Genomic DNA, 19,073 nt, shown 5'->3' with positions numbered 1-19,073 from the left:
CAATCATATTATTTAATTTAAAAAATTCAAACCCCCAGAAATAGGATCACACTGTCGCCTTACTTCTAGAAATACGTAGAAAACCATTCATGCCCACCTCATTCACAGGATGAATCGATTAGCTTATAGCCAATCCAACAGAAAAATCGAAGCCAAGCCACGTGTTTGGTAGACATGAACAAATAGCGTATTTCAAGCAAGAAGAAGGCTGGGTGGGTGACACTCCTTGGCCAGCCCCTCTGCTATTGTCTCTCCTCTCCAGAATAATGCGATTTCAGATCCAACATCGTTTCCACATGATGAACACACTCCGGAATCGATTCTTTCCAAAAGAATTGCTGGAAAACTAGTGTCAGGAAAAACTGGGTGTTTTGAATTTGCCTCACTGTGTCATGACAGAAATCGATCACATTACAACAGGAACCGGTTTCAAATTGGATCAATGGTCATTTAAACCAATTGGTGATTCGCTTTATTTCATAGTGGGAACGCATCCCTAGTGTGTTTGTATGGGGGGTTTCTCTCCTCTTCTTGGGTTATAGCAGTTCCTATGAAGAATCCACACAACCGTTTATCCGAAATCATCCCAGACCCATTCCCATTGCGGTTGGATGATCAGGTAAGTTATCTTTTCTGTATTTTAAGAGCAAGGCTCAACAAATACCAACAACAGTATGTTAGGAAGAGATCCCTAACAAAACCAATCTCTAGGATGCATCTTAAAGGCAGTGATGATGTCAATAAGGAGGTTTCTGCAAGATTTCATGACTCTTTTTAGGTTGCAAAAAGTGAATACCTGAAACATTTGAAGCTTTACGACTCAAATGTTCTTGTTTTAACTCTGTCAGGTTTTCTTTTTCCTGAGAGAACACTCCTGTGTTCTCTCAGGTTTTGCTTTTCTCCTTGTTGCATTGCCAGAAAAAAAGCAAAAGGCGCTGGTGGTTGGCACTCCTGGTTTCCAGGACGGGGTTCAAGTCCCTGCGGAGCCCTGCTTTCCTCCCAATGCAGCTCTCTTCTCCTCTTTCTGCCTTTTCCTCTTTCACAGACAGTGGTCTCTCCACATTCCCTGGGATTTGGGACACAGGAGCCCTGAGATAGTGGGGAAACTGCAAAGAAAAGCACACGGGTTTCCTTTCTTACCTGAAAGAATATCTCTCTAGGAATTTCTAGGTCCTCCAGCCCAACTCTTATGTTCAACATCTGCTGGAAGTTCAGAAAAGAATTGTGTGGGAGGACATGCAAATGCCTAGAGAAGTGGTCTCTCTAGGAATTGCTAGGTCCTTCCATGCACCATCTGTTCAAAATTGCCCATAGAGTCACATTGGAGGACCTAGAGATTCCTAGAGAGAACATATTAATGAAATCTGCAAAGGTCAAACTTGGAAATGTAGAGGGCTGACTGTACTTCCATTGAAATGAATACATAGTTTCTGTGTACCAAGATCTTAGTGACAGCAGTGTGTGTGTGTGTGTGATATAATTTCAGGGGGGGGGGGGAAGTAGCCCAGCTACTATTGTAGGCTTTGTCACGAGTTTTTCAGAATCAGCACTGGTAGCAAATCTTGCTTTATTCATAGAATCATAGAGTTGGAAGAGACACCAAAGGCCATGCAGTCCATCCTGAGTCTGCCATGCAGGAATTCTCAATCAAAGCATCTCCGACAGATTCTCCATCCAGCCTATGCTTAAAGACCTCCAAAGAAGGAGACTCAAAGGCAGCAAATTCCACTTTTGAACAGCTCTTACTATCATGATGTTTTTCCTAATGTTGGGGTGGAAGCTCTTTTCTTGCAGTTTGCATCCATTGTTCCGGGTCCTAGACTCTGGAGCAGCAGAAAACAAGTATGCTTCATTCCTCAAAATGACACCCCTTCAAATATTTAAACAGGATTATCATATCACCTCTTAACCTTCTCTTCTCCAAGCTAAACATACCCAGCTCCCTAAGCTGTTTCTCATAAGCCATGGTTTCCAGACCCTTCACCATTTAGTGGCCCTCCTCTGAACACACTCCAGTTTCTCAACATCCCTTTTGAATTGTGGCTCCCAGAACTGGACACAGTATACATTGATCTCCCCGTTTAAAACATATAACAGAAAACTTCCTGCCTATTCTCTAATTTATTTCCAAACTGAAATAAAATTTTATTTCTCTTCTGTTTTAATCTTTCAACATAAGTATTTACCGTAATACTATCCCATATTCCCTCATTAACACCTTAATACAAATAACAGCAATAGTTTCCAATGGTCTATAAAAACCATTGTTTGCTTTCGTTAATTTGAGCCAGCCTCATCACTTTTTCAAACCACTGCCTACATACTGGGATTTTATTGGTGATAATTGTTACTGAGTTTTAATTCTATTTAAATGTCCATCTTTGTATGTTTTCAATTATCTTAAATTGTAAGCCGCTTTCTGTCCCAATTTTGGGGAAATTGGGATAATTCTGCTACTACTACTAATAATAATGCAGCAGGCCATTGGTATCTGTACAGTTTGGTTCCAGGAGCCCCCATGGATACCAAAATCCATGGATGCTCAAGTCCTGCTAAATACAGCTGGGTAGTATTATTATTATTAACCTTTATTTATGAAGCGCTGTAAATTTACACAGCACTGTACATGCAATCTTTTTAGTTAGATGGTTCCCTGCCCTTGGGCTTACAATCTAAAAAGACATGGTTTCTGTTATATAAAATAAAAATGGTTTCTGTTATATAAAATTATATAAAATTTGTCTTGGCAAAACTGATGTTTACTTTTGGGTATGTGTATGTATGTGTGTATATATATATTATTCAAGGCATGGATAGTTGAAGCTGTGGATGAAGCCTCTGTGGATATGGAGGGGCAACTGTATTTTTTGGAAGGGTTAAAGAAACCTGAGAAATGGTGTGCCATGTCCATTGATCTTTGTGGTGAATATGTGGAATAGCATGTAATTGTCATGGCTTTAGGTCATTCCTTTCTTGGTTTGGCCGATAACTTTTTAGTACCCCCTCGGAGAAGCCAAGGGAGACCTCCCAGTCCTGGTTGTTGCCTGCCCGTTAGGAAATGTATTGTGACAAAACAGATAACACTGGCATCCTTTACGTCTGGAGGAGTTGCAAATGCCTAGGAGATATGTCCTCCGGGAATCTCTAGGTCCTCTCCAGGGCAACTTTTGGTTGAAGCGGACCATAGAGTTGCGCTGGAGGAGCTGCGGACGCCTAGTGGAGTGTTCTCTCTAGGAATCTCTCGGTCCTCCAGAGCAACTCTGTGGTCAACTTCTGCCAGACGTTGACCATAGTGTTGGGCTGGAGGTGCTGCAAATGCCTAGTAGATGTCCTCTCTAGGAATCTCTCGGTCCTCCAGAGCAACTCTGTGGTCAACTTCTGCCAGACGTTGACCATAGAGTTGAGTTGGAGAAGCTGCAAACGCCTAGTGGATGTGTCCTCTCTAGGAACCTCTAGGTCCTCCAGAGCAACTCTGTGGTCAACTTCTGCCAGATGTTGACCGTTGAGTTGGAAGAGCTGCAAATGCCTAGTAGATGTGTCCTCTCTAGGAATCTCTCAGTCCTCCATAGCAACTCTGTGGTCAACTTCTGCCAGACGTTGACCATAGAGTTGAGTTGGAGGAGCTGCAAATGCCTAGATGTGTCCTCTCTAGGAATCTCTTGGTCCTCCAGAGCAACTCTATGGTCAACTTCTGCCAGACGTTGACCATAGTTGAGTTGGAGAAGCAGCAAATGCCTAGATGTGTCCTCTCTAGGAATCTCGGTCCTCCATAGCAACTCTGTGGTCAACTTCAGCCAGACGATGACCATAGAGTTGAGTTGGAGGAGCTGCAAATGCCTAGCAGATGCGTCCTCTCTAGGAACCTCTAGGTCTTTCAGTGAGACGTTTACTTAAAGGTGACCATAGAGTTGCGCTGGAGGACCTAGAGTTTCCTAGAGAGGACGTATGAATCAAACCCGCCAATATTAAAGGCGTAGATGTTGGAGGGATGATGAGCGTACTCCCCGCGCCTGGGGCTACATCCGTTTTAAACCGCGTCACTAACACGGAGCGCGCGCGCGCTCTGCGCAGGACTTCCGCCATGGCCGCTTCCGGTTCCGGTGTGTGTCTTTCTCTCTCTCTCTCTCGTTCTCTGTGTGTCTCGGAGGTGGCGCAGGCCGGCGACGGCTTCTGCGCAGGCGCAGTTGCTGTTGGGGGAACTGTGGCTTAAGGGAAAGAAGGAGGAGGAGGAGGAGAAGAGGGAAGGGGGGGAAGTCGCGTTAGAGGCGCCTTGTGCTCAGTCCCCAACGGCGCCCCCCTCCTTCCTTCTCCCCATTGTGTCTCGCGCACCAGCCGTTGAAGGAGGGAGGGAGGGAGGGAAGGGGGGAGAAGAAGGAGGGCGGCGTCGCTGCTGGAGGTGCTGCGTTCGGGGCGGCCGTCGCTGCTCCCTGCTTCCGTCCCCGTGCGTCGCGGCCCTTAGTCCCGGGAGGACGGACTCCCGCCTCGCCCTCTCCCCCCCTCTCCGCCCTGGGCGGCGGCGGCGGGGGCGGCGGAGGGGAGGAGTAGGGCGCCTGCGCAGGGAACAGGTGAGACCCTCTCGGCCCAAGGACGGCGGCACTGGCCAAAGAGGGAGCCGGGGAGGGAGGGATGGGGACAGTGCGGCCACACTGCGGGGACAACGCGCCTCGACACCGCCTCCTTCCACTGGGGCCATAGCCACTTGTCCCCCCCTATTCGCCAGGGTTAGGGGCACAGGACTCCTGGGAAGGTGGGAAAGCCTCAAGTAACAAAAGCACCATGTTTTCCCCTCAGAGGACACCTCTCTAGGAATCTCTAGGTCCTCCAGGGCAACTCTATGGTCAACGTCCGACAGACACTGTCCATAGAGTTGCACTGGAGGAGCTACAAAGGCCTAGTAGATGGGTCCTCTCTAGGAATCTCTAGGTCCTCCAGGGCAACTCTATGGTCAACATCTGCTAGAGATTGACCATAGAGTTGTGTCAGAGGAGCTGCGAATAACCAGTGGAGTGTCCTCTCTAGGAATCTCTTGGTCTTTCAGTGAGATGTTTACATAAAGTTGACCATAGAGTTGCACTGGAGGACCTAGAGATTCCTAGAGAGGACATATTAAAGCCGTGAATAATCAAAGCCCTAAATATCAAATATGCCGCAAATATGGAGGGATGAGTGTGCATTTCTATACCACTTATCAGTGCATTTAAGCACACAGTTATTATTATTATTATTATTAATCTTTATTTATGAAGCGCTGTAAATTTACACAGCGGTGTACATACAATCTTTTTAATTGGACGGTTCCCTGCCCTCAGGCTTACAATCTAAAAAGACACGACACAAAAGGAGAAGGGAGTGGTGGTGGGGAAGGGGCCTCTCTAGTAGGATAATACATACAAAATACATAGCAATACAGGAAATGATTCAATAAAACAGGCAACAAAAGAACATCAAATAGCAAGTGACAATTATGCAATGCCTGGGAACGCTTCTCTGAACAGGATGGTCTTCAGCTCCGTTTTGAAGCTGGTTAAAGAAGTGATGGCTCTTGCTCGCAGGGGAAGAAGGTTCCAGGAGTGAGGGGCAGAGAGTGAAAAGGGGCGAATCCGAGATGGGGCAGAGGAAATCCTGGGCTGGGACAGCAGACCTTGACTACCAGAACGGAGGGCCCTAGTGGGAAGGTGAGGAGAAATAAGGTCTGATAAGTAAGGAGGGGCCAGCCCATGGAGGGCTTTAAACATCGACAGCAGGAACTTGTACTGAATGCGGAAAGGGAGGGGGAGCCAGTGAAGGGATGCCAACACAGGCATCTCAATCTTTAGCTCTCCTAATGTTTTTGGACTTCAACTCCCAGAAGTCCCAGCCAGCTTGCCCAAATAATCAAGGATTCTGGGAGCTGAAGTTTAAAATGCCCAGAGGATCCAAGGTTGAGAACCGGTTGACAGACAGAAAATGAATGACCCAACGCCACCCAGGGAGATTTTGTGGCTGCAAAGGAAATGCATTTCTGGCTGCCTCTTAGTACAGTCGGCCCTTCTTATACATGGATTTTTTATACACGGATTCAAGCATCTACAATTTGAAGATGTTCAAGAAAAATGTACATTTCAAATATCAAACCTTGATTTTCCATTTTTTATAAGGGACACCATTTTGCTATGTCATTATATTTAATGGGACTTGAGCATTCACAGATTTTGTTATACACGGGGGATCTTGGAACCAAACCCCAGTGGATAACAAGGGGGGATCTTGGAACCAAACCCCAGCGGATAACAAGGGTCCACTGTAATAGCAATAGCAATTACACTCATCCCTCCATATTTGCGACTTTCATATTTGCGGATTTGATTATTCACAGACTTGATTAATATGTTTTCTCTAGGAATATCTAGGTGCTCCAGTGCAACTCTATGGTCACCGTTATCTAAAAGTTGCACTGAAAGACCTAGAGATTCCTAGAGAGAACACTCCACTAGGCATTTGTAGCTCCTCTGCTGCACTTCTATGTTCAATGTCTGTCGGATGTTGACCACAGAGTTGCCCTGGAGGACCTAGAGATTCCTAGAGAGGTGTCCTCTCAGGTAAAATACATGGTGTTTTTGTTATTTGCGTTTTTTTCATATTCACAGGGGTCTTGTGCCCCTAGCCCCAGCGAATAGGGAGGGACAAGTAGCTATGGCCCCAGTGGAAGGAGGCGGTGTTGAGGCAAAATATCTCAGAGAACTACAGTTCGGTTTCCCCTATTTCCATAGCAATTAGTTAAATTGTCAAACTGGATTGTTTCTGCAGTGTGGATGCAGCCACAGTGGCTTCAAACCGCACTATTTCTACAGTGCACCCCCTTGTTCTTCCCTGCCACTTTTGTAGCTATCAACCTTTGTAGATCCTACTTTCAAATATACTTGTTCTGCAGCATCTGCGGCTTTGCCTTTTGCGGGTTTGATTATTCAGGGATTTTATTAATATGTTCTCTCTAGGAATATCTAGGTCCTCCAGAGCAACTCTGTGGTCAACTTTAACCAAATTTTGCATTGAAAGACCTAAATTCTGTGGTCAATGTCTGGCAGATGTTGACCACAAGAGTTGCACTGGAGGACCTAGAGATTCCTACAGAGGGGTTCTCTCAGTTATAAACATGGTGTTTTTGTTATTTGTGGTTTCCCCACATTCATTGAGATTTTGTGTCTCTAATGCCAGCAAATGTGAAGGGACAAGTGTACAAGTCATTGTTCTCCCCTTCCTTGTCACTGTAAACATGTTAAAAATGATATAGCAATCCATAAAATACATACTTGTGTCCTCCCCCCACCCATGGGGAGGAATGATCCTCTATCTTAAGTTTGGTTGTAGACTTTCATTTGTGCCAGTTTTCAGCCCTTGTGAAGCCACAGCTTGAGTTGGGCATCTCTGAGCACAATGCTCTGAGAGGGGTGCTTGTTTTTATTTTCTTACTGCAGATACTTTTTAAAAAAAGATAATTTGGGTCTACCTTGGGATCTGACTCATTAGTTAAAGTAGAATAAAATACTGAAACATTCAACAGGTCAGTGTAGCTCTGAATGCCAAGAGGCTCAATTTTTAAGTGTTGAAAGCTTCCATCCTGATCTTAACTAGAATCCTCAACTCATAGGTTTGGATAGATGCTGCTCTTATGAGACACTTTACAAGTGACCTTTCCTCTTCTGCATATCTGCCGGTTGTACACAAATCTCTCCTTCTTGAGGGAGCATATATTGGCACTGTGACCTCAACAAATACAGCATAGTTCTGATTTTGTTCAGCAGGACTTTAGGTCATGAAGAAGTTCACAGATCTGCCTGTGTACTCAAAGCTGGAAATACTGCTTTTGGCTGAATAACCAAAGTGCTGAGAAAAGGATTATATGTTGTATTTGCTGATACACTGTCATTTGTGTTTATTTGTTTGGAGGTGTCACATGCCAAGGAGGACACTGGGAATCCTTTTTCCTTTTTGCATTGTTTAGAAAATAATGTTTGCTCTGTGAAGTTTTGTTTTTGTTTTTTTACCCATGTATGAGAAGCTGCCCTTATATCAATTTTCTGCCATTTCTGTCTTTGGTCATTTTATCAGACAATTTAGAATTTATCAGACAATTTATACAGTGCTGATTTGTATGTGTTCACTTAAGAGGCAAGTCTGTGTTCAGTGAGATTTAGGTCTAAAACACACTGCAGAAATAATCCAGTTTGAGACGGTACAGAGCTGAAGGTAGCAGGGTTTGATAATTAGGATTGTGTTATCAGTGACTTGCATGGAAGGCATGAAGATCAGTGTCTTTTAAAATTGTGTTCCTTGGGGAAAAGGTCAGTATTAGAATTCAACTTGCTTAAAATAAAACAGATTCAGCATTTCCTGTTTTCCTTAGCAACATGCATAGTGGCATGTTGAGGTGATTTGAACTGAAAATGCTGCCCAAATTTTCCTCTTAATGCTTTGTCATATATACAGGGGCTTTTTCACACAGCCAGGTTGGTGAATGTTCCTTTTAGGGTTGGATTGGCGGTCTGAAAATGCCATGTTCCCAGACAGTGAATGTGAAAAGTGGTTTCAGGTTTCATAGTAGAAAACATAAGTGTGGCAATGAGTCTTTGATATCTGCAGGACATGGGGGGAAAAGTGTGTGCTGACTGCATGAATTTTGTAGAAATACGATACTGATGCCTAGGATTTGAAGTGACTTCCAAGGCTTTGGCCCCAGGCTCTCATGGAACTTGCAAAGGAGCAATAGTTGTCTTTGGGAATATCCATACTAAAAACCTAATAAATACTTAAGTGTCATAGTTTTCCCTAAGAATTCTGGGAATTGTAGTTTAGTGAAAATGCTAAGAATTATTAGATCCATATGCGCTCCCTTCCCAGGAAACACTTACCCTTATCCAACTTAAGTTATATTTTTAAAAGATTTCTGGAGGTGCCATTTTGCCAGAGTTTGAAGAGAGATATATGTGTTTCTATGCATTCTGTTAAACAACAATGTAGTGCAAACAGATAACACCTTTTCTGAGAAATACATAAAATTTACGCTTGTACTTCCTCATCAGTGTGTTATAGGTATGGATACTTATATATGCAGACAGATGATGACAGCTGTAGGTCAAGATGAGAGTTCACTGATAAAATGAAATGTCTATTTCATAGTTTTAATCTGCGCTATGGATATGCCATTTCTGCAAAAATGCAGTTGAAGCTTTGTGCATATTTCTGACAAGCAAGAGACCCATAAAAAGATACATTGACCAAATGAGCAATTGCATACTACTTCACTGTTGGAGGTTGGGGAGCAGGTGCAATGATGATCTTTGCCTTGAATGCAGATTAGTGCAGAACGAGGAGCTATTTCTAGAAGATGTTTCTTTTCACAAGAGCGCCAATAAAAAAAGATTTTAACAATAGTGATTTTCTAAATTCAGTTAGAAGAACAGTAGTATGCATAGAAAAATTAAAGATGTAGCTATTCCTTTGTCAAATTGTCATTTCTGGAGAACTTGTTGCCAGGTGATTGGATTGAATAGCCCACATTTAACTTATCAAGTACAATAAATACTAGCAACATTTTTGTTTTTCAGTGTGGGCCAAAATGGGTGCCTACTTGACTCAAATTATGGATCTTATGTGCTGTGAGGAATCCAAGTACTATAAATGTATCCAGTATATTGAATCTAATACTTTTTGTGATTATAAAGCATACGAGTGGGAAAGGATTGCTTTCTTTCTTTCTTAAAGGTGGAAGTGACAGTTCTTGCACATGTATGCCCTTTGTAACTGATGGAATATACTTTTTGATCTGTAATTATTGATAGAGCTGTGCAACTGATTCAGCTGAACCTAAAGCGGATTGGCTTGGTTCAGGCAAATTTTGGGTGAGTTTCATATTTGAGCAGAAGGGCCCAATTCAATTCTGGAATGGTGTAGGCATAGGCAAAGGATCTGGACACCAAATATAAGTGGGGAAAAACAGTGTATCTCTAACATAACCATACAAGGAAGATACAAAAGTAGTGTGATGCAGAGAAGGAACAGGGTTTTGTTTGTTGACAGGTTTCTCATGCATTCTGGGATAAGAATCTCTCCTAGTACTCTCCAGTCATAGTGCTTCTTGGTAGATTTTGTGAGGTAACTGAAGTTATATGATCATTTGTCTCTTCTGGGAATCTCTTTGTTTTGTAGCAGATCATGAACGAGGTGTGATAAAGTGTGCATGGTGGTTGATTGTCATCCTAGTTGCTCTGAGCCTTCATTTCCTTTTGTTTTCTTTTATATAACAGTAGTTTGTCTATTTAATAATACTGTTCTAGGTAGCAAAATGTCCCCCTCACACACACACTCCATAACAGTAGTGCCTAGGTTTTGTTACTTAGCTGTTACATGGAAGGTGGGCAAGCAGAGTCTCTACAGACAAGGTAGATCATTACATGGGACCACTTTGAGGTGGAAGGACATTCCCAGGGCTGCATGTCTGCCTTCATTAACAATCAGCTCTAACACTCTCAGAGGCAATATCCAAACAGTCTTGCTGAGGACAGAGGTAGAGAAGTCTCAGGTCTCAGAAAAGAGCAACAGGGGCAAAATGCATAGGGCAGGAACAGAGGATGATGTCTGCAGCATCTACCAGTCACCTCCCCTAACCAGAAGACTTAGGTACACAATTCTGGAAGGGATGACAGGCGTATGGGATCATGAAAGGAAGATTCATTGCCACCAAATGCCATAAGAGAGAGCAGGGAGAGAATCAGAGATATTATAGCATTTGGACTGCTGGTAATACAGAAAGTGTGATCTTCTCACTCTCCTACTGCCTTAAGCTGTATCATTGAATTTCATCAGTTGGTTTGCTGATAAAAGAAAAAAGTATAATCTTGAAGTATGTCATTATGCCATTATCATATTTTATGTAATCTTTAAGAAACTCAGCTGACAGATGCTCTGAGGGACAGTCCAAGAACAAAAGTAGCATGCAGTGCATTGCTAAGATTGAGCAGTCAACAAACAGCTTTTGAAAATTATTTTAGTTTGTTGCAAAACAGTAGAGAAAAAAGTTATAACTATTTTTGGTTTCTGAATGCAAATATCAGTACACATTAAAGGAACAGTTTGAGTCTGGATCAGAACAGACTAAACCAAACCCATATTCAATCTTGACTCTAAATTGAATGAACAAGCAGCTCTTATGTGTCCATATGACCAAAGAGGGAGGAGAAGCAGAATGTTTGAGTTAAAACCTTGGAAAATGTTGAGGAAAAATAGATAATATTATATTATCCATGTTACTAGTTAAAGTATTTTTCACTAGTTATAATGTTTTAGCAATGTACTTTTAAAAAAAGGAGTTGAGATATTTTCAATTATTCAGTATGCTATACTTTGTGCATATAATCCTGAGTATAATTTGTGAATCTGCAGAATCACACTGTGATCTTGAATTCAAAACTGAATGAATCCCCACTAACATGATTTGTCTGAGTACATTTCCAGTAGAGAATAAAGATATGATTTGGGGGCTAGAGCACACTACCATGATGGATAAGCCACTGTCGTAGCTCATTTATACCTCATCTTTCCACCAAGGATTTCAGATAGCTTACATGTTCCATCACTTCCTCCCCACCCATTATCCTCACAACTTTCCTTTGAGGTGGGTTATATTGAGAGAGGGGATTGCATATTAAGGACACCTGTGGAGCTTTTCCGTCAAGCTTGGTGGAATTAGAATCTAGGACTCCTGTACCTTTGTCTAACCACCACATCACACTGCTCTATTGGGATATAATTTGTCTCTTGTTTCTAGGATAAAATAGACAAATGTATAACCTATTGGGGCTAGTGTGCTTTGAAATTTCTGCTTCAAACTGAAAATGTGTAAACGATTGGAGGTACCGTCAGCACTTGATATCTACCCACAGTTAGAAAATATTTTCAAAATACATCAGTTCCAGAAAGGAAACAATTGATTTTGCCATTTTATATAAGGAACACCTTCTTAACTCTGGGCCCAAACAGATAGGCCAAAATAAAGTTGCTTCGAGTCACTTCGATGTATGCTGTTTAAATGACATGCATTTTAAGTGTCCTAAAACTGTGCCAAAGCAGTGCTCCAGTCCTTAGGACTAGAGCGCAGCATTGACACAGCTTCCGGCCTCTTAGGACGCATGCATCATTTAAACAGCATACCTCCAAGTGACCCGAAGCAGCTTTATTTTGGCCTGTCTGTTCGGGTCCTATGCCACAGTATATAGTGGGACTTGAGCATCCATGGATTTTGGTAGCCACAAGGGTCCTGGAAGCAAACCCCAGCAGATATCAAGGCCCTACTGGACAGTATTTTAAATTTCTGGGGATATTGTTTCTGCTTCTGCTTCCTTTGTCTGTGGGACAAACACTTACCCATCATTTGGAGCTTTTCTGCTAATCAGTATATTTTGTAAGCTTTTATTCCAGACCCCAAAATAGAAAAGAAAGAACCAACCAAGAAAAAAACCCACCACTACACACACACAAAGTTGATAAAAATAAACCATATATTGTGTAATCTGTGCTCCAAATTTAATCTGCTTTGTTCCTTTAGAAGTTTTTTAAACATTTAGTGTATACTTAATTAGGAGCAAGGAATTTAAAGCAAAATGAAATTGAGGTTTATCTTTCTTGGTCTCTCATGAAGAGGAAGTGTATGGGTCTAATAGTAATGTAGCAAGTTACTTTTTTGGTATTTTAATTAATGGCAACTTTTCAAATACTTTAATGAATAACAGGAACAAATTACTTTTATAAAATAATTTCCAAGCAATGTTAGATCATAAATTCACAATTTTAGATTCATAACCTTAGATGCGCATAAGCTTTTTCCTCTCTGTAGCACTGCTTCATACAAACCATTATTAAATTAGGAAGTATCTACCTATGGTAACCATGGCATCCCATGTTGTCTTAACTAGGAAACTATGGCTACCAGCTATTCAATGCCAGGATCTTAACTCAGCTTAACATTATGTTTAAGAACATTTATTATTCCAGAGTTAGTAATCCAGTTTCCCAATTTGTACAAAGTGGAAAAGTATAGGTAATTAGAGATTTCTTGGTTTGTTTATTTATTTTAAACATTTATATCCTGCCTTTCTCTCAGTAATGGGACTCAAGGCAACTAACAACATCTTTAAAACAATACAAGTCAAAAATCATACAAATGTCAAAATAAAAGTATAAATATAAGATTTGAAATCATCTATCATGGCTAGATGTAGCCTCTCAACAGGTGCAGTTGGTGCAGACGTTTTAGATGTGTAAAAGCATTCGAGGTCGCTGGAGAAACCTGGGCCTAAGCATCATCATCCTTTGGGTAATGGTGGTTGTATCCATGGGAGCTTATCTCTAATTAAAACACAGCATCAGAGGTCTCTTGCTGAGATCCTTAGTCTGAGCTACATGCTCATTTTACAAGTCTGGGAATTTTTGGTATTTCAGATCTGGTGATACAATCTATGGAATCTGGTAGGCAGTTTTTTAAGTCTCTTGTAAAAATAAATTGTGCTCACTTAGTAACACACATCAGGCATTTTCTAAGCCTAGGATCCTGTAGCTTCTAAATGAACAACAAACATTAAATATAACGAATCTTTCTGCTACTGGCATAGTGTGATATGGCAACTCTCAGCTGAGTAGATTCGTTCTCCCCTACCATCTTTTGTGTCACCCTCAAGTTTGTTCTGGACATTGCAGAACACATTTTGGAGTATGCAGAAGGCTGTCAGTAGGAAAAGGGAATGTTTGCATAAGTTGGCTTTCCAGTGCACTACTCAGTACTGATTATGATGCTGTTGAGTGAAGAGACAATTAATTCGAGAACTGTGCCTGCCTCCCCATCAGCCTTTCCCTGCCTTGTGATTTCCCATGGATGTTTGTTATTTGTATGTTGTATTTGAATTTTCACCTTTAAGGCTATAAAAGAAAAGGCTTTCATTTGGAGATGTGCAGTTATATAAAAAAAACCCATATAAAATTAGATTGAAATTGCTTGTAAAAATTATTTTCGTTTGTGGGAAAAATATATACAAACTTTCTTTGGGCTATTTTAATGTTAATGTGTTTAACAGGACCAGGGTATAAGAGTTGACCCTGAAAGTGGCAAATGCTACTCAATTTAATTAAGTAAATCAAAAGTACACTTCCATGAGGAAAGCTCTAAATTGCACAGGACAACAGTTCAAAACAATACTTTTTTTTCTGGTAGCTATTGAATTATGCTCATGGGATACATTTAGCTTTCATTCTTTTCTGATTAAGGTTCATATTTTGGTTTTTGAGCAGAATGTGGCACTTTCTGTCTCCATATTTTATTCCCTGAACTATTGCTGCCAATGGCTCACCCAATTCAAAGATTAGCTTGAAGACATTTCATATTTTATTTCTGAAAGAGAGCATTTTGTTGTTGTTGTTATTGTTGTTGTTATTATTAATTGCCCTCGAGTTGAGCCTGATTCATGATGACCCTGTGGAGGATATATCTCCAAGAGCCCACTCCCCAACCACCACTGCTCTTGCTTATATTGCAGTACAAAGGCTGTTGTTGATTTATGGAATTACAGGTTCAGTAGCCCTTAACATCTGGAATACTGAAATCTGAAATATAGCAAAATTGTCCACATGGGTGGCTGAGATAGCAAAACCTTGCTTTTTAATGTATCAATGTATGCAAACTTTGTTTCATGCACAAAATTATTAAACATATTCCATATAAAATGACTTTTAGGCTATGTATGTAAGTTGCATAAGCAACATAAATGAATTTCTTGTTTAGACTGTGTAAATAAGGAGACCTTGGTCTGGGGAATTTATCATTAGCTCAAACAGAGGAGCAGTCTCTATCCTATGTATATGAAGGTAGCCAAGGTAATAGGTCAACAGAGATAAGTTTATGAAAACTGAATACTGTTTATTATTCATTCACACATAAGACAATCATACACTCACACAATCATCCAAGAACTCAGGAATATAGTAAGTTAGCATTGGATAGATAACATGAGGCTTTCTAATGGTTATATTCACCTGTATTGGCGGTGCTCTAGGTCCAGATTGATGAAGACTCAGCAACACGGAGGGGAAGGAAGGAGGGGGAGTGGATTGGAACTATATCAGAACTCAGACTGACATGAAGCCTGTCTGAATTCTAACATGGAACATAGACAAAAGATTTGAGGGACCTTAAATAGACAAAATCTTGCCTCAGGCGAAGAGTTGTTTCCACATTTCAAAGCAAAGGCAATCTACATATTAAAGATTGCTTGATCTATAGAAATCTTCAAGGTGAGAATGGTTCTGGCCTGGCAAAGCATCCTGGCCATAAATCTGCCTCAAAGGTGTAAATGACTCTTTTCTGTTGGCAACTCCTATCTGGGCCTCTTTGATCTATATTTCAATAGCCTACGTGACCTGTCCGTCTTGCAGTGATGGAGAACTCTACGTCAGGTATCCCATCAGGCTCTCTGCATAGGGTCATCAGAAGAAAAGTCATACACATTTAGGATTTTAAGGCACCAATGCTGGTAACAACTGGCATCCCATCATCAGGCTATTTCATTATCTATATGCAAATATTCCAGAATTTCAAAAACTCCAAAACACTTTAGCATTTCAGATAAGGAAGATTAAAAAAATTAAGAGAGGCAGTGGAAAAATTACTGTGGCATTCAACATTTTGGAAGGCTTGAAGATTTGTATCACTTGTATGAGTGCAAGGTAGCCTTCACAATCAAATTTTCTTCCTTCCCCACAGCCTCCAAACCTTTTCAAGAGAATAGAGCAGCTCTCATGAATAGTGGCAGATGTGTTATATGAAGCTGCAGTGGGAGGGATCCTATACCAGTGGAAGCCTAATTTGTGCAAGTTCCTTCTGCTGAGATTTGTTCATTCCTCATGTTGTAATATGGCCAAATACAAGACAAGGAGAGCCTGGTTCCCTGGAGAGGGTTTCTGGAAGGTCTTAGGGAGCTTTCAACCATATGGAGGGGAAGAAGGGATCAGTAGTACAAGCTGTTTTCACTCATGCAACTGTTAGTTATAGTCCTGATTTCTTCCATGAAAACAGCAGTTTAAAATGCCACAGCTATAGTTCTGGTTGCTGCTACAGACTCATGCACTTAGTTTTCTTAAAGAAAAAAAATGTAGATCTGCTTTAGGTGTCCCTTATATTTGAAATAACTTGAGACAGTAGCTAGGGATAGCAAGGAAGCCAAAACAAAGCACAGATGTCCACCATGATTTTGGTGTTATTGGTACTGAAATAAATGAAAAACATATTTTAAACAAAATCCTGTCTATGTTATTGCATTAATTTTTGCAGAAGCTCGTGAAGATTAATACCATATCTTTTTCTTATGAGTTCAGTTGCAACAACACAACTTGAGAATTTTACAGTGTTGCTCTTTTTTTTTTTTTGGTTGAAGTAGTACAAAATGTCAAAAATTAGAAGGAAGGTCACAGTGGAAAATACCAAGACCATATCTGATAGCACATCCAGAAGACCCAGTGTATTTGAAAGACTTGGACCCAGCACTGGAAGTACTGCTGAGGTGAGTCAAATCTTTGCTCTTAATTTAGCACTTTCAGTCACACGTGAGGGGAAAGTTTTTCACTTTTGGTCATTGGATGGGTAGAGCCAGCAAGCATGGGAAAGCCCTCTGCCCAAAGACAGGACCAAGAAAGCATCTTCCATTGCTGCCCTCAAGTGAGGAAATCACCTTCCTAGTTTTGGCTGTACCTTCATAAGGAGAGCTGGGTTGTTTTGGCTACTTGGCTACTTCTAGATATTCAGGAGGGAAGAGATATGAGAATAAGAAGTTCAGTAAATTTATGAAGGCTTTCTTTTCTCATTTTGGTACCTTGTGGGCTATTGTAGTTTGAAGCAGCCCTGTGTAATTAAAGATGCTATAATGAACTCAAAGATCCAGTCAAACTGGCTCACTACCCACTAGAAATTTGTCTTGGGGAGAATTCATAGATAACTTTTGTATACAGTCGGCCCTCCTTATTTTTGCTATTTTATGTAAGAGACACCATTATATTTACTGGGACTTTAGCATCCATGGATTTTGGTATCCACATGGGGTCCTGGAACCAAACCCCAGCGGATACCAAGGGCAACTGTATATGACATGATAATTTTATTTGGGCTAGAAATTGAATTTCCCTTAGGTATTATTGATTAGCAGCTTTGTATAGTAACATTTTTGTTGTCTTGCCTTGGGCAGAATGACTTGTCTTAATGGCTAGAGCCTTTTATGCATTCATTTGTTTTTTTGTTGTTGCTTTTTTGCAGGTACCCTTGTTATAGGTACTTTATTTACTCTTGCTGTTGGCCTGTGGTATAGACTAGTCTGAATTATGTGGGCAAATCTTGAAGGAGTTATTGTAGGAAGGATCCTTCCTTGAGCACAACAGGTGACCTTCTGCAGTTTTTCAGCTCTGATTCCTTGGTCTCAGTGCTGTATTCATTTGGTACTAATTTTGTTATTTTGTACAAAATGCACCTGTACTTTGTGGGATGTGACATGCACATGAATGAATTTTTCAGCACTTGTACCTTTAAATTTCAAATACATTACTATTTCTTGGGAGAAGAAGTTGCACACGGTAAAATATATTTATGTGCATGTTTCACATCTCGGGTGGTGCATGTCTGTTGTGCATCAAAGTGAAGTAACGCTTGACTCTTAGTGGGAAAAGTAAAGAAACAGTAGTTGTTCAAGCAAATAGATTTTGAAATGTCTTGGCGTTATCCAATCCCACTAGCAGTGAGTAGGGTTGGATAATGTTGGATCTAAGACTGTTGATTTTTCACTCAGTTTCTGTTGGGTGGGAATATTTGTGCAATGTCTTTTCACATATAGAACTCCAAAATTAGTCTGAAATTCACCCAGTAATGTCTGTCTCTTAGACACAGTGCCGTAACTGGTTGAAGACTGGCATCTGCCTCTATGGGAACACATGTAAATTCGTACATGGCCCTTCACCACGAGGTAAAGGCTTTAGCAGCAGTTACAGAAGGTAAATGAAGAACTCAGCTTTATATTCACATGCTTGCAAAAGCTGTTTTCTTGTAGCTTTGTTTTAATTTACAATGCAGTGACATGGCTTTTTAAGAATACAGTTTGAGTATAATTTCAGAATAATAAAATAGGGAGGGGTTTTTTGCATTTTAATTTCTGCTTGACCAGTTTTGCCTAATGTCAAATAGGAAGTGAAATCATCATAAATGGATTGTTGCCTTGTGTTGCTACAGCTTCTGTTTTGCTCCAATTCTGTCTTGCAGCTACTTAGAGTTCTAAAAATCCCAGCCTTACAACTTCATTACTAGCAGTATGATTACTTGGACAGTGGAATTGTTCAATGTGCTTTCACAACACAGCATACCTTTGTGCCAGAACTGTTTCTTCATAATTGTCTGTCATCAAAAATAAAGTGAAAAATACTACTTGAAGTGAGAACATTATTTGATTTGTATCTCATGAAGAACCATACAGGATAATGTATCTTCTCATAGCATTTCATTTAGCCACAGTTGATTGAATATCTAGAATAAGTATTTTATTTACATTTAAAACTGAAAACTGAGCAATTCAGGATTTTCCACCAGAGGCTTAGGGTGCTATACTGTTACCTGGGAATAAATCCCATACAACTCAGTGGGACATAATTTATGATCAGACATGTACAGTTGGCCCTTCTTATACGCGGATTTGCCTTCCGCGGATTTGAGCATCCGCGGAAGGCAAACCCGGAAGTTGTCCCCAATGGCGGTGCACGTGCACGCGCGCTGCCATTGGGGACAAAAGTCCCTGGCTTACCCTCCCCTTTCCTTCCCTCCCTTCCTGCCTCCCTCCTTCCCTCCCTCCCTGCCTCCCCCCTTCCCTCCCTCCCTTTCCCCACTTACCTTGCTCGTCGTCGCCACCGCCGCCGCCTCCAAGTCGTCGTTACCGGCAGTGGCGGCGAGGAGGCATGGCCCTCGGCCTCCGCGGGAAGGCTGGGCGGTGCTGGAGGCCAAAGGGCTTTGTGGCCGCCGCCTC

The 19,073-nt window shown here is 41.2% G+C and overlaps 1 protein-coding gene across 3 annotated transcripts in view; it reads left to right on the top strand.

Annotated features, from left to right (window-relative positions):
• Positions 1 to 4,475: 4,475 nt before the first annotated feature.
• Positions 4,476 to 19,073, top strand: part of LOC149305278 (zinc finger CCCH domain-containing protein 13-like) — a 51,294-nt gene continuing 36,696 nt past the window's right edge. For 2 of the 3 annotated variants that reach the window (XM_089478004.1, XM_089478002.1), the window contains exons 1-3: positions 4,476 to 4,565; positions 16,455 to 16,580; positions 17,945 to 18,054. In XM_089478004.1, the coding sequence (XP_089334130.1) occupies positions 16,464 to 16,580; positions 17,945 to 18,054 (227 nt within the window). In that variant the 5' untranslated portion in view covers positions 4,476 to 4,565; positions 16,455 to 16,463. The remainder of the gene's footprint in view (positions 4,566 to 16,454; positions 16,581 to 17,944; positions 18,055 to 19,073) is intronic. The other variant, XM_089478003.1, reaches the window with a different exon arrangement.

Source organism: Sceloporus occidentalis, unplaced genomic scaffold, assembly GCF_023333645.1.
Source record: "Sceloporus occidentalis isolate IW3139 unplaced genomic scaffold, rSceOcc1.0.p SCAF_12, whole genome shotgun sequence".
In the NCBI taxonomy this organism is placed as follows: Eukaryota; Metazoa; Chordata; class Lepidosauria; order Squamata; family Phrynosomatidae; genus Sceloporus; species Sceloporus occidentalis.
The sequence above is the reverse complement of the archived record's forward strand: the minus strand, read 5'-3'. Positions and strand labels throughout refer to the sequence as shown.